Source organism: Puma concolor, chromosome A2 (assembly GCF_028749965.1).
Source record: "Puma concolor isolate L17-30 chromosome A2, mPumCon1.1.hap2, whole genome shotgun sequence".
Lineage (NCBI taxonomy): Eukaryota > Metazoa > Chordata > Mammalia > Carnivora > Felidae > Puma > Puma concolor.
Window position 1 is genome coordinate 114,086,677 of NC_141668.1, and position 13,687 is coordinate 114,100,363.

Genomic DNA, 13,687 nt, shown 5'->3' on the forward strand with positions numbered 1-13,687 from the left:
GCCACATAGTTTCTTTGCCTACAAATGCTATGTGTGTTTTTTATGTGTAATGTTTTTAAAGGCAGCTATTACACCACATTGTTATTTATTTGTGGGCCTCGCAGGAGGTCTGAGAACCTGGTGCCCCGCAGTCCCAGCAGGGGCCTGGCACAGAGTAGGGACTAATAACGCTGCTTTGACCGAACACGTGAAGTCACTGCATCGAATGGGAAGAGTGCCTCTAGCTGGCACGGGGGTGGGGGTGTGTGTGGGGGGGGATTCAGTGTCCTTTGATGCACTGGTGTTGGAGTCCGTGAGACTCCAAATGTTGGTAGTTGACTGGATCAGCTGGGCCGCAGAAGCTTCTGGGCCCGGAGCCCCCTGGTCTGCGGGTTTGCTGTGTAGGACAGGACTCTGGATCTTGGCTCTGGACTTCCGGGTCGCACTTCTGCAGTCGAATGGGATTTGATTTCATGGGGGTGCTGAGAGCTGGCACGCCCAGCCAGACCACAGCGCCCACCCCTACCCCCTGTCCCTGCAGCTGGGGACTGCTCTTGGTGAGGGAATCCTTGAACAGTAACGTTCCCCTGGCCGGTCAACGCTGAAAAGAAAGCCTTTAAATATCTTGCCATGGAGCGTTGCCTGGGCCTCTGCCCCCCGCCGCTCAGCAGGGGCCAGGGAAGTCGGGGTTTATAATGGTGCGCTGTCAGGCCTGTCTGTCTGTGGGGCAGGGTTACCAGGCGCCTCTGAAATCATTCCGGTTGGACCCACAAGGTTTTTGTTTAAGGTTCGGAGTGAGCAAACTCAAAGGTCTCCTGTGCTCTTTTGTCTGAGCTGGGGGATGGGTGTGTGTCTGTGTGGGGGAGAGCCGAGGCCCCCGCGAAGAGATGATTTTCTGAAGTCGGTTCACTGTTGTTTGAGCCATTTCAAACAGTATATTGTTTAAAGTGCCTTTCAACAGCCCTGAAAAATGCTAAACAGCAAAAGTCACCCCCGTAAGCGGGGACCATAGACGCTTCTGATGTATTTATTTCCAGGCGTTTTCCATGCATTGAAAGAACTCCACTGGGGTGGTTGTTATGGGACTGTGTACATCTGTCAAAGCACTTAAAAGGACGAGTTTTACAGGATGTGAATTGTACCTCATTAAACTCAACCTAGAGAAACACAGTTGAAATGCTCTTGCTGGGATCTTTCCTTGCACATCAGCCATACTTCCTCAACAGCTTTGCCGTCATTAATATTCCTTTGCAAATGTTCTTGAGACGGCTTCGTGTTGCCTCTTGGGAGCTGCGAGGTGTTTCCTCATCCCCCACCGATGCATATCAAGGTGGTTTGTGGTTTTTCTCCATCAAAACAACACCGTAAACTGTTGACTCTCCATCCTGAGTGATTTACTACTGTGCCAAGGAGTTTGGACATTTTATAAGCTCCTGATTTTGTCGAACTGTTTTTCAGAAACGTTTTGTCATTCTGTACAGCCCCCTGGCGTGTCTGGGAATGTCTGGGAGCCATCATTTTCCGTGACAAAGCTTTTATATTTTCGGGAGTCTTGGTCAGTGGATTTGCTTAGCGTTCAGACTCCCAAGTTTTACTCTTCTCTCTATTAAAAATCGGACTGAGCTAGGCAAGTTTTCTTAGACACAACAAATGCATGATCCAAAAACAAAACAAAACAAAAAATTGGTAAATTGGACCTAATCAAAATACAAAACTTTTGCACTTCAAACTGCAATGGTAAAGACACCATTAAGAAAATAAAAGGACCAGCAGGAGACCAGGAGGAAGTATTTGCAGAACATAGGCCCTGCAATTAAAGGACTTGTATTCTGACTTTACAGAGAACTCCTACAACTCAGTAAGACAATCCAATCAAAAAGTGGGCAAAAGACAGGAACAGACATTTTATCAAAGAGGATTATGGATGACCAATAAGTCCATGAAAAGATCTCAATATCATTAGTCATTGGTGAAATACAAAATAAAACCACCACGAGATACTATTCCATACTCATGAGAATGGCTGTAGTAAGTTAGACAGACAATAAATGGTTTCTGGAGGATGGGGGGGAACAGGAACCCTCCTCCTATGATGGCAGGGAATGTGAAATGGCACAGCCACTTTGGAAAACGGTTTGGCAATTTCTCAAAGAGAGAAACGTGAAACTACTGACGTGGAGATGTTGGGGTTTGGAGCAGGCAGTCAAGAAAGAATTCTTGAGACATCTTCGGGGTGTAAAAGGCGGTCTTGTTAAAGCTCGGGGACAGGACCTGAGGGCAGAAAGAGCTGCACTGGGGTTGTGAGGAGTGACTGATTATACATATTCAAGTTGGGAGGGGGTTAGGGATAGCATAAGACTCTAAGGAGCTTGGAAGCAAGGTTTCCAGGATCTTGAAGGACTAACTGTTGTTAGGAAAAGGTCATTTGCTACTGTCTAGTAAAACCTCGGTCATGAGACCCTTCGGATGTGTATCAGTGGGCCATATGCTTGGAGGATGATTGCTAACATATATCTGGGAGGGGTAGAGATAAAGGAAGTTTCCAAAGGAATTTTTATATGCTAAAGGAGACTCACAGGATCTTGGAGGGGCGAGATAATGTTGAGCAAAGATTGCCTTTTGTTCTTAGCAAAATATTAACGTCGAAGCATCTGATCTTCTAGAGGAAGGTCACCCTGCCTGTCTCAAGGACTTGCCAACGGGCTGTAAGTTGTAAGGAAATTTATTTTTTCTTTTGCTTTTGCTCCCCACACCACTATCACACGACCCAGCTATTTTACTCCAAGTGTCTACCCAAGAGAAATGAACGTATCTGATGACGCAGAGATTTTTAGGGGAATGTTCATGGCAGCATTTTTCATAAATGTCTAAGTGTTCGGTCTGAATTTCCATGAACAGATGAACGGATAGACAAAATGTGGTCTATCACACAATGGAACATATTTAGACACAAAAAGGAATGAAGTATTGATTCATGCTACAGCATGAATGAGCCTCAAAAACATGCTAAGTGACAGAGGCCAGTCACAAAGCCAAACCATGTAACATATGACTCCCAATTGTATGAAATACCCAGAAAAGGCAAATTTTTAGAGGCAGAGGTAGATTACTGGTTGCCTGGGCCTGGGGCTGGGAACAGAGATTCATTGTAAATGCTCACGAAGGCTCTTATTAGGGAGATGGATTGTTTCATCACTTGGTGAAGTTACCAAAAACCATTGGACTCTACACTCGAAATGGGTGCATTTTATGATATAGAATATACCTCATTAAAGCTGTTAAAAAGGGAGGTTGGAGATGCCAAGAAGAAGGTGGGTGTAGCTTTTCCCCAAAGATGCATCCTCTGCCAGAGGCTTAGGAGAACTTCAGAAAGGCTCTTCTTCAGAAAGGCCCATGGAAACTTTGGGGCTCCCCTACGCTGGGAGGAAGAAGGAAGTGATAGAATGCCTTCAGATTGTTCCCACCCATGGGACATCTGTCTGCAATGTGGCTTCGCCCTTCCTCCTATCCAGAGGTGGAGTCTGTTCTTCATCCCCTTGAATCTTGGCTGGCCCTTGTGACTGGCTCTGGTCAATGGATATAGCAGAAGTGACCCTGTGCCATTTCCCAAGCCTTGGTCTCAAGAGGCCCTAGACCTTGCACCTTTGCTTTCTTGGAACCCTGCCCTGAGAATGCCATCTGAGGAAGCCAGTCCAGCCTGGTGGAGCATGGGGGGGGGAGGGGCAAATGGACGGGGAGGGGGAGATTGAGGGACCCCAGGCAAGGGCACCAACGGCCAGACATGTGAGGCCATCTTGGACCTCCCAGCCCTGTGGATACAGATGATCCAGCTCAGTGAGTGAGCCGAGGCCACACCATCGGAGAGTCACTGGTCTATGGAACTGTGAACATATACCCTCTTTGCTTTGCTTTCCTTTGACTTTGCCTGTCCTGAAGGCACCTTTGTTGAGGTGAGGTTGTGGACCCACCTCCCACACTCAAGTACCAGCAAGCACACGTGTGCCTTCACTCCCTCCCATGATGCTCTGGGTCTTGACCTAGACACCATTTCTCTCAAAGCAGCGGTTCTAAACCTTGGCTGTGCGATAGAATCTTGGTGGAGGCAACTTTAAAAAATATGGGGTCTGTTCCAGTAATTTTTTATTAAAAATTAAAATTTTTTTTAACTTTATTCATTTTTGAGAGACAGAGAGAGACAGAGCATGAGCAAGGAAGGGGCAGAGAGAGGGGGACACGCAGACTCCAAAGCAGGCTCCAGGCCCTGAGCTGTCAGCATAGAGCCTGACGCGGGGCTTGAACTCATGGACTGTGAGATCATGACGTGAGCTGAAGTCAGACGTTCAACCAATTGAGCCACCCAGGTGCCCCCCAAATTTTTTTAAATGTTTCTTTTTGAGAGAGAGAGAGCGCGAGGAAGACACAGAATCCAAAGTAGGCTCCAAGCTGTCAGCACAGAGCCCTAGGCCGGGCTTGAACTCACGAACCGCCAGAGATCATAACCTAAGCCAAAGCCGGACACTCAACCGACTGAGCCACCCAGGCGCCGCCCGGTTATTTGTTATTGTGCAACAGATCGTCCTAAACCTTAGTGGCTTAAGACAACAATAATTTGCTTCGGTCATAAAGCTCAATTTGGGGATGGTTTGGTGATAGCAGCCGGTTTCTGTTACATACGGTGTCCGTTGGGGTGACTCAAAGGCTGGGAGCTGGGATCATCTGAAGTCTGGCACTCTTGTACGTCTGGTGGTTGAGGCTGGGAGGCAGCTGGGAACTCAGCTGGTGCTGTTGGCCAGAACATCCACACGTGGACCTTCCATGTGGCTGCTTGGGCTGCCCCCCAACATCCTGGCTGAATTCTCAGAGCGAGCTCCCCAGAAGAACAAGGCAGAAGCACATGGGGTTTGTGTGACCTGGCCTCAGAAGTTACAGAGTCACTCTGTGGGCTGAGGTGGTCGCAGAAAGTCTTACCTGGATCCAAGGGCGAAGGGACTAGACCTACCACTGGATGGGAGGAGTCCGACATCATTCTGTAAGGGGAGTGTGTGGGAGATCTATTGAGGTGGCTGTCTTTGGAGAACACAGTGACTGGTTCCTAAGCCCCACCCCTGGAGAATCAATCCTGAAAGTCTGGAGTGAAGCCTCAGGATTGAAGTTTTGACATGTTCCTGGGTGATTCTGGTGCATAACCAGGACCAGGAAGTGGCCCTTTGTCTCAGGCCTGTGGCCTCTCAATTCTGAGCTCAGAGCTGTCCACACCACAGGAGATGCTGGGGAGATGGACTTTGGAGAGAAACCAGCCTTGGGTCAGCAGGGGGACCTGAGGAACAGGAGGCCTGCTGTCTGTGCAGGGAAGGGTGGTGTCACTGACCTGCCTTTCTTTTTTATTAAAAAAATTTTTTTTGATGTTTATTTATTTTTGAGAGAGAGTGAGTGAGCAGGGGAGGGACACAGAGAGAGGGAGATGCAGAATCTGAAGCAGGCTCCAGGCTCTGAGTCGTCAGCACAGAGCCCCAGTGTGGGGATCGAACTCACAAACTGTGAGATCATGACCTGAGCCACCCGGGTGCCTCGACCTGCCCTTATTAATGGGGCCTTTTGGGAGCTGGTGCATCCTAGCAGCCTTCTTTTCTTCCAACCCTGTGTGTGTCTCTTTAGCACTTCCTGGTTTGTAGACGGTGATGTCCAGGCTGCTGGCGGTACAGTATGAGCGGGCGGTATGGCATTTAGTGGGGGGAGTTTGAGTTCTCCTCTCCAGGGTGCTCGCTGCCATCTGGGGCCTTCCCCTCATAGCTGTTCTTGAGCCTCAGGTTTTTTTTAGATTGATTCAACCTGAGGACTATTGGAGGGCCCCAGTCAGTGGGCAGGATTCTAGAAGGGGGTGGTCTAGGGAGGCAGGAAGTGGGAGGCAGGGGACCTGGGTTCCAGCTCCAGCTGGGCCACAGTTTTGCTTCTTTAACCATGGGTAGGTCATATCTCAGCTCAGAGCCTCAGTTTCCCCAACAGGTACACGTGTGGAGTCTCAGCTCCCATTCTCTTGAGTGGAGCTACTCTCCCTTAACAGAAAACCCGAGGTGGCTCCTCATTGACCCTAGTCTTTGAGCCCTGCCTGCCCTTCACACCTGGGTGGGTCTCAGGGGCCCTCCGCTCACCACTCCGGCCTCATCATCCCTTCCCAGAACTTGCGGGCACCTTCACCCCCTCTGGGCTTTTGCATAGGCTCTTCCCGCTGCCTGGAATACTTTCTCTTGCGTTCATTTCCTGGCAAGCCCCGAAGTTTGGCTTTTGTCACCTCTTCCGTGAAGCCTGCCCCTGGCCCCCCCTGCCAGCTACCTCTGCGGTATGTCCCACCGCCCTAGCCCCTTGGATGTTCTGTGATCTACGTAGGGAGCAGCCGCCAGTGTTCTCTCAGCTGGGGAGCTTGGGGGTGGCGGTGGTGTTTGCAGACGAGCCCAGGCTTTAGCGTCAGATAGTCTGGATTTCCACCCAGTGCTGCGACACACTCGCTTGTGTGGCCTCCGGCGAGTCGTGGCACCGGTCGAAGCCTCAGTTTTCTCATCTCTGAGTTGGGGCTCCTGATCACGAAACAGAATTCTCATGATATTTTAAGGACATCAGCGACAGAAGCAGAGTCTATGTGAAAGAGGTTTGGGGTAGGGTTAGAGATATCAGAGTTTTCAGAGTCCATTGCTTCCCTCGCCCTTAGCAAAGAATGGAAGGTGGGGGCTGATGGCAGTACAGGCGGGGCCACAATCCTTGCCCCCTGTACTGCAGGTAAGAGCGAGGTGTGTAATAGGCGCTCACGTTCAGATCTGGAATTCTTTAAAGATTGAATGAATGAGTGGATGGATGGATGAATGGATGAATGCGTGCATGCAAGGGCTCCAACTAGTTTCCGGATTTGGATACACCTTTTTGCCACACCTTGGCTGCACCTGGTCAGGGACCAGGGGCTGAGGACGGAAGTCCCACCTCCAGGAGCCCCGCCTCCAGAGCCGTAGCCACGCCTGTCTCCTAGCAACTGTAAACAGAAGTGCGCAGCTTCGACCCCCGGGCCTCCCAGCCTGGGTGGATCGACTTGCACCCTCCGAACCTTCTCGCCTGGCGGCTGTGCAGCGGGTGTACGAGCTGGCTGACGCCAGGGTCTGAGCCCAGGGTGCTGCCCAGCGCATCGCGTTGCAGGTACCAAAGGTCCCCTGCCACCTGCCCGTCCTGCTGGGCACCCCTTTCTGAGCATTTGCCCGAGTTCCTCCTCCATGGACCCAGAGTTTGTGCCCTGAGCCCAGCACTCAGTGCCCATTCGTGTCTTGCCCCCGGGGGCGGGGGGGTTCCCGCCCTCTTTGACCTCACCAGGCCCTTGCACTGCCGTCCCCTGGCCCGGTTCGCCTGTCCCTACGTGGCAAACGCATACTGTGCTTTGACATTGCTCACCCGCGGCCCCACGGAGTGGAAACGCCCGGTTCTCTCCCAGCTTCTCGGTTCTTAGAGAATTGCACTCACCTGGGGCTGGCTCTCCAGAAGTGCCAATGATTGACTTGGCGAAAGGGGGAGGAGCTGGGGCTGGGGGAGGAGGGAGACTCAAGCTGGAGTCGGTGTTGCTTATCGTGAGTCCTGCAAGCCGTCATTCTCTGTGACTCACTGTTGCACGCCTACTGTGGGCCAGGCGGTGTTCCAGGCCTTGGCCGTTCACCCCAGACAGGACAAGGGAAAGGGAAGGAGAGGAAGGGTGGGTAATCCTGAAAGAGGCAGGGCTTGCCTCTGGGGAACAGAGGGTGGTGACAGCAGTGCCTTCATCGTCTTCCAGCCAGGAGTGCCGGGCCTGTGGGTGCTCTGTGGAATGTCCCTGCACGCCTGGGAGTGGGAAGATGAGGACAGGGCGAGCATGGGGCCCATGTCCTCCATGGGCAGCTTTTACCAGTCTGGCAGTGAGTGGGACACGGAGGAGTACCTGAAGGTCAGAACACAAGCCCCGGAGTCGGATTCCGACCACCCGTGTAGCAAGTCCTCACATGGGCCTGCCGACAGCTTCCAGTCTGATGTGCCCCAGGCTGTCCCCTGCAAGTTCGTCATCTCACTGGCCTTCCCGGTGACTGCTGGTAAGTGCTAGGGCAGAGTCCCAACACCCTCTGCAGAAAGGGGTGTACCAATGACCTGCCCCCAGAAGTTTGGGGCCCCTGAGCTCCCTCTGTTGGCTTCCCCAAGTGATGTGGCCAATGCCAGCAGCAGGGATCAGAAAAGCAGCTGCAATTTCAGGGGCCCACAGTGGGCCAGCAAGTAAGCGGTTACATGGGCTTCACGTGCTTAATCTTCTCAATAACCCTAAGAGGTAGGTGGTATTATTTCTACTTTTTGCAGATGAGTACATGGGGAAGAGGTGAAGGCATTGGTTCCCCTCAACTGGTTGTGTATCACCTAATTCCTTGTTGAAAATACAGATTCTCAGATGCATGGGATCCAGCTCTCTGGGTGTATAGGTGCATCAGTTGGTTTTTGCCGCACAAATGCAGTGTCACAAACCCAAACAACTCCACAAGTCGGGGGCTTCGAACAGGAATCCCTCGTTCTAGATGAGCAGGTGGGCGGGTCCAGGCGGGTCTCCCTGTAGTGGCTCTGCTCTGCTTCGTGCCCCTCTCACCCCTTCGTGCCCCCTCACCCTCCTCCGGGACATGGGGGCTAGCCAGACACATTCTCATTATGGGAAGGCACAGGCACACCAAGGGGGCAAGCCCGGACATCCAAGAACTCTTCAAGTCTTTGAGCACCTCCCACCTGCTAGCATTTTCTTGGCCAAAGCCAGTCACATGGTTGAACCCCAAGATTAGGGGCAGAGAAAAGAACTCCATGTTTTGAGATATATATATATATATATATATATATATATATTTTTTTTTTTTTTTTTTTTTTTTTTTTTTTTTTTCTACTTGGTCTCCCCCCCGCCCCGCCCCGGGTAGAAGATTAATTTCAGCTTCTCCTTTGTAGTTCTATCCATTGTTGCCTCAGATACTTTGGATGCTATTTGGTTAGATGTATATACCGTGTTTAGAATTGACCTACGGTCTTGGTGACTCGAACTTTTTTTTTTTTTATTTTTTTTTAAATTTTTTTTTTTTTCAACATTTATTTATTTTTGGGACAGAGAGAGACATAGCATGAACGGGGGAGGGGCAGAGAGAGAGGGAGACACAGAATCGGAAACAGGCTCCAGGCTCTGGGCCATCAGCCCAGAGCCCGACGCGGGGCTCGAACTCACGGACCGCGAGATCATGACCTGGCTGAAGTCGGACGCTTAACCGACTGCGCCACCCAGGCGCCCCGGTGACTCGAACTTTTTTACTGCCAAGACCACCGTGAGCAAAGCAGGCAGGTGAAACATTTAAGGAGACACTCCCTTTCAGAGTCGCACGCTGCATGTTTGCACTCTGCTGACTGGTGCACAGCCTGTTCCTCTACCGGCCAGGGGGACCGGATCTGCATCTCAGCCTCCAAGCTGGGCGAGCAGCCGGGGTGGGGGCGGGGGCAGGGGCAGCCTCCCACAGCCTCGGGCTCTTCCTTGCTTCCAGGGCACTGCGGGGTGGGGTCTGCTTTCTCGTGTGAGGTTCAACCAAGACTCCTGAAATCGTGTCTCCTAGGTCATAGAGGAAAACATACATGTTTTATTGAAAAACATAGGAAACACTCTCGAATGGACAAGCATGCTTCCAAGGCTCGCTGTTACTACCACATGGAGTATTTCCTTCTGCCGGATGATGGAGAGCCTAAAAAGATTGACATGGTGGTGTTTCCAACGGTGGCCAAATTGTTCCTGGATTCAGGAGTAAAGGTGTGTGTGTGTATGCGTGTGTACCTCACATATACTCTAATACTGTACCAAGGGTGCTTGCTTCCCTGGAGCTTGCTAGAAATGCAGGATATTAAGTTCCCACCCCAGCCCTACTGAATGAGAATCCTCACTGACCTAATAATACGAGTTACCTGACTTTCTTTGTCAGGTAGCTTCTTTGGTGTTTTAAAAGTTTTTGCCCCTCTTACGATTTCTTTTTTGGGTACCCATGTGTGTGCACACCTGCTTGCCCGCGCACACACCTGCCCTCCTGCCCGAGGCCTGGCTGTGGGTCAGTGCTTCGAAGTCACTGGAAAGGGTGCTATTTGCAGGTAAGTGCTTTGATTCTGGGTTCCCGAGGAACCCAGAGGTGTGACAGGGCCCAGGCCGGGACACCCATTTCCTGATGTGGGGTGGGAGCTGAGGGAGGGCTGGGCCCAGAAGGCAGACAGGTGGAGAGCAGCACCTGGCTCTGGTCCCCGGAAGGGCGAGGCTGGCAGGGATGGGTAGTCGTGGGCTCTAAGCCTCCCAGCCTTGCACGCTTCAAACCCCTTGGTGTTCTTTTACACAGACGGTGAGGCCGTGGCAGGAAGGGGACAAAATCTGGGTGTCATGGACCCAGACTTTCAACATCAGCATGACGAAGGAATTACTAAAGAAAATAAATGTTCACAAAATCACCTTGAAGGTCTGGGACACCAAGGACAAGGTTTCAAGAAAAGTCAGGTATTATCGGTTAAAGACTCCTGCATATTCAGAAGACGCAGGATCTTTTGGTAAGTCGGGTGTTTGTGTTTTATTTGAAACGTTTCTACAGGCGTGTGGCTTCTCAGTGTTTACAGGATAAAAGCCAGTGTTCCATCATTTACTTCGGGGAACATGTTACTTTGTGGACAAGCTTGGGAGTACCGCCCGGCAGAGCTGTGTCGGAGGGTGGACAGCATCTGTTTTGCATGTACACGGTCCCCACCTCCACCTCTGCCGCATTTCTGGACTTCCTGTCCCCAGGCAGCGTGACCTGTGCAGTCCCCACTGGTCTGTCTTCTGGCCAAGTAATGGGTGTTCCCTGACCACACACACACACACACACACACACACACACACACACACACACACACACACGACACCAAGAAACAAAAGAGAAAACCTAAAAGTCCCACACCCCTGAGACAACCATGTTAACATTTTCGTATAGACCTTCTAGATTCTTACTTGGGTGAATATTCTCTCAAGGACCAGAAAGTGTCCTTTTGAGCTCACCTCCAAGGAGAGAGCCAGGAGAGTGGAAAGATCCAGGCTTTGAAGTCAGATAGCTGACTTCAACCTGTCTCCATGTTGACCTTGGGCAGCTTACTACTTCCGGTGGTTTTATGCCCCTGAGGCAGGATGATGGGAGTGCCCCCCACCCCGCAATAAAGAGGGTGTGTGTTGTCTATAAAGAATTTAAAAACTAGGGCGCCTGAGTGGCTCAGTCGGTTAAGCGTTTGATTCTTGATTTCGGCTCAGGTAGTGATCTCACAGTTGGTGGGATCGAGCCCTGTGAACGGGCTCTGCGCTCTGGCAGCACAGAACCTGGGATTCTCTCTCTCCCCCCTCTCTGCTCCTCCCCCGCTTGTGCTCCCTGTCTCTGTCAAAATAAATAAATAAGCATTTAGCATCCTAAAATGCTACCAGTTAACCTCTGTGGCGGTAATCATAAGATGCATCCAGTTTTTAGAGACCTTGAAACGTCGCGGCAGTGTGCGTCTGAGATTGGTCGGAGTACGGTCTAGAGCACTGTTGGTGGTGGCTGCAGACAAGTACAGTTGTCCCCATTTTACAGGGAGCAAAGGAGACCCACACCTGCTTGAAGGGCAAGGCAGTGCTGCAATCAGAACCCATTCTGTTTGTGACTGGAAAGCCTCTCCTTTCTCTGGGTTTCCAGCCTGCCTTCTTGAGGAGCCGGTCTGACAGGGGGTGGGGGGGAGGGGCATTTCCGACTGTTCATCTTTCACTTTTATCTGGGGTTTCTTGCCCTCAGTGCTGTTGGCATTTTGGCCCGGATCATTCCGTGGGGACTGTCCTGGGACCTTGACCTGATAGATGCCAATAGTCTCCCTGTTGTGAAAACCAAAACAAAAATTTAATGTATATTTATTTTTGAGAGAGAGAGAGAGAGAGAGACAGAGCGTGAGTGGGGGAAGGGGCAGAGAGAGAGAGAGGGAGACACAGAATCCTAAGCAGGCCCCAGGCTCTGAGCTGGAGCCAATGCGGGACTCCAACCCACCAACCATGGTGGGATCATGGCCTGAGCCGAAGTCGGATGCTTAACCAACTGAGCCACCCAGGCACCCCATTTCACCTCTTTCTCGTAGCTTCCATTATCTCCATTCATTCATTCGCTCCCTCTGCTCATTCATTATTCCATACGTGTTGGTTACTGCTACGTTCCTGCAGAGTCCTGTATTGATAGAAGTGAAAAACAGAGGACCCATCTCCTTAGCTCGATGCCCTGAGCCCTGAGGGTAGCTCTGGCTTAATAAGTGCCAGCTCTGTGATCACAGGAAAGTTACCATTAAGTGTCATATTCCCCATCTGTAAAGTAGAGCAAGTGGAAGTGCCTTCAAGTGAAATGTGATGATTAAATGGACCAACACAAGTCAAATCCTTAATGGTCTTATTTGGAAGAAGTCATTGCCAGTTGAAGTTTGAATTACCTGGTATTCTGAAGGAGCCCCCTAGGCAACTGCTGCTGGAAGACAGGGTCCTGCCTGTCTTGTCCACTGCCCCATCTGCAGCACTGGGAGAGTGCCATATGCACAGAAGGTGTTCAGTAAGTATTTCTGATTGACTGAGTCAATGATTCTCCTTCTGCATTCTAGAGGAAGTGAAAAATTTGGTTTTAAGTCAGAGAAGATTGTGTGAAGAGGGCGCACACATCAGAAAGGAGTGGAACCAGGAGCATGCACCAGAAAAAGCAGAAAAGGCAGGAAAACACATAAAGCCTTCACATGGTGAGTGGAGATGACCTCCGTGGACAAACTGAGTGTAGGGCGATGGCAGAGAACGAGGTGGATGGGTGTTGCTGGTATTGTGCACGTGCACTGGTACCCTTCACGTGTATCAGCAACTCCTGCTGGTGCTGCTTCGCCCTTGAAGCAAACAATGCTCTCAGGGCAGGAGTCACTTTCTGTTGTTGATCCTTTTTCTTTGTTTTATTTTTGTTTATTTTGTGACTTATACAATTTTTCTAACTGTAGGAGTTACACTTGTAGGTTTTTTTTTTTTTAAAGAAAATTCAGTGAATATAGAAAAGTACAAAACAAGCAGGGAAAACAGTCTATAATTCTATCACCAGGAACAAGCAGTGTGATATTTTGGTTATTATATTATGGCAAATACCTTTGTTGTAAGTTGTTTTTTTTTTTCTTTTGCCTAGATGAGGTTGTCCCGGATTCCGAATTTTGTATTCTGAGATTAACCTGTCACCACATGCACTTTCCTGTTTACTTAAGAACTTTGCATAAACTCCATTTGTGGTGACTACATAATATATCAGCTGCTGGTAGCACTATACGTTTCTTAATCGTTCCCTGTAGGTGGAAACTTGGGGGTCTTGGAAGTGTTTTCAGTATTCTCTGATGTAAATGGTGCTGAAGCAGACAACTGAATAGACTTTCTTTCTCCCCCCTTCCATGGCATGTTATATAAGAAATCAGAGGCCTTGTCTTGCCTCCATTTGTCCAAATAACTGTAATTATTTACAATTACATTCACTCATTTACTCATTCATTATTAACTAATCTTTTTATGGAATGCTCACCACACACCAAGCCCTCTATCTGGTGACTGGCATTGCAAAATGGGTCAAGGGCCCTCATTTCTTAATGAACTAGAATGGGACAAGAAGTC

The 13,687-nt window shown here is 50.1% G+C and overlaps 1 protein-coding gene across 1 annotated transcript in view; it reads left to right on the forward strand.

Annotated features, from left to right (window-relative positions):
* Positions 1-3,733: 3,733 nt before the first annotated feature.
* The window catches only part of CFAP92 (cilia and flagella associated protein 92 (putative)), a 76,101-nt gene continuing 66,147 nt past the window's right edge, over positions 3,734-13,687 (forward strand). The window contains exons 1-5 of the mRNA XM_086697305.1: positions 3,734-7,158; positions 7,781-8,072; positions 9,606-9,796; positions 10,368-10,572; positions 12,658-12,789. Coding sequence (XP_086553431.1) covers positions 7,814-8,072; positions 9,606-9,796; positions 10,368-10,572; positions 12,658-12,789 — 787 coding nt within the window. The 5' untranslated portion in view covers positions 3,734-7,158; positions 7,781-7,813. The remainder of the gene's footprint in view (positions 7,159-7,780; positions 8,073-9,605; positions 9,797-10,367; positions 10,573-12,657; positions 12,790-13,687) is intronic.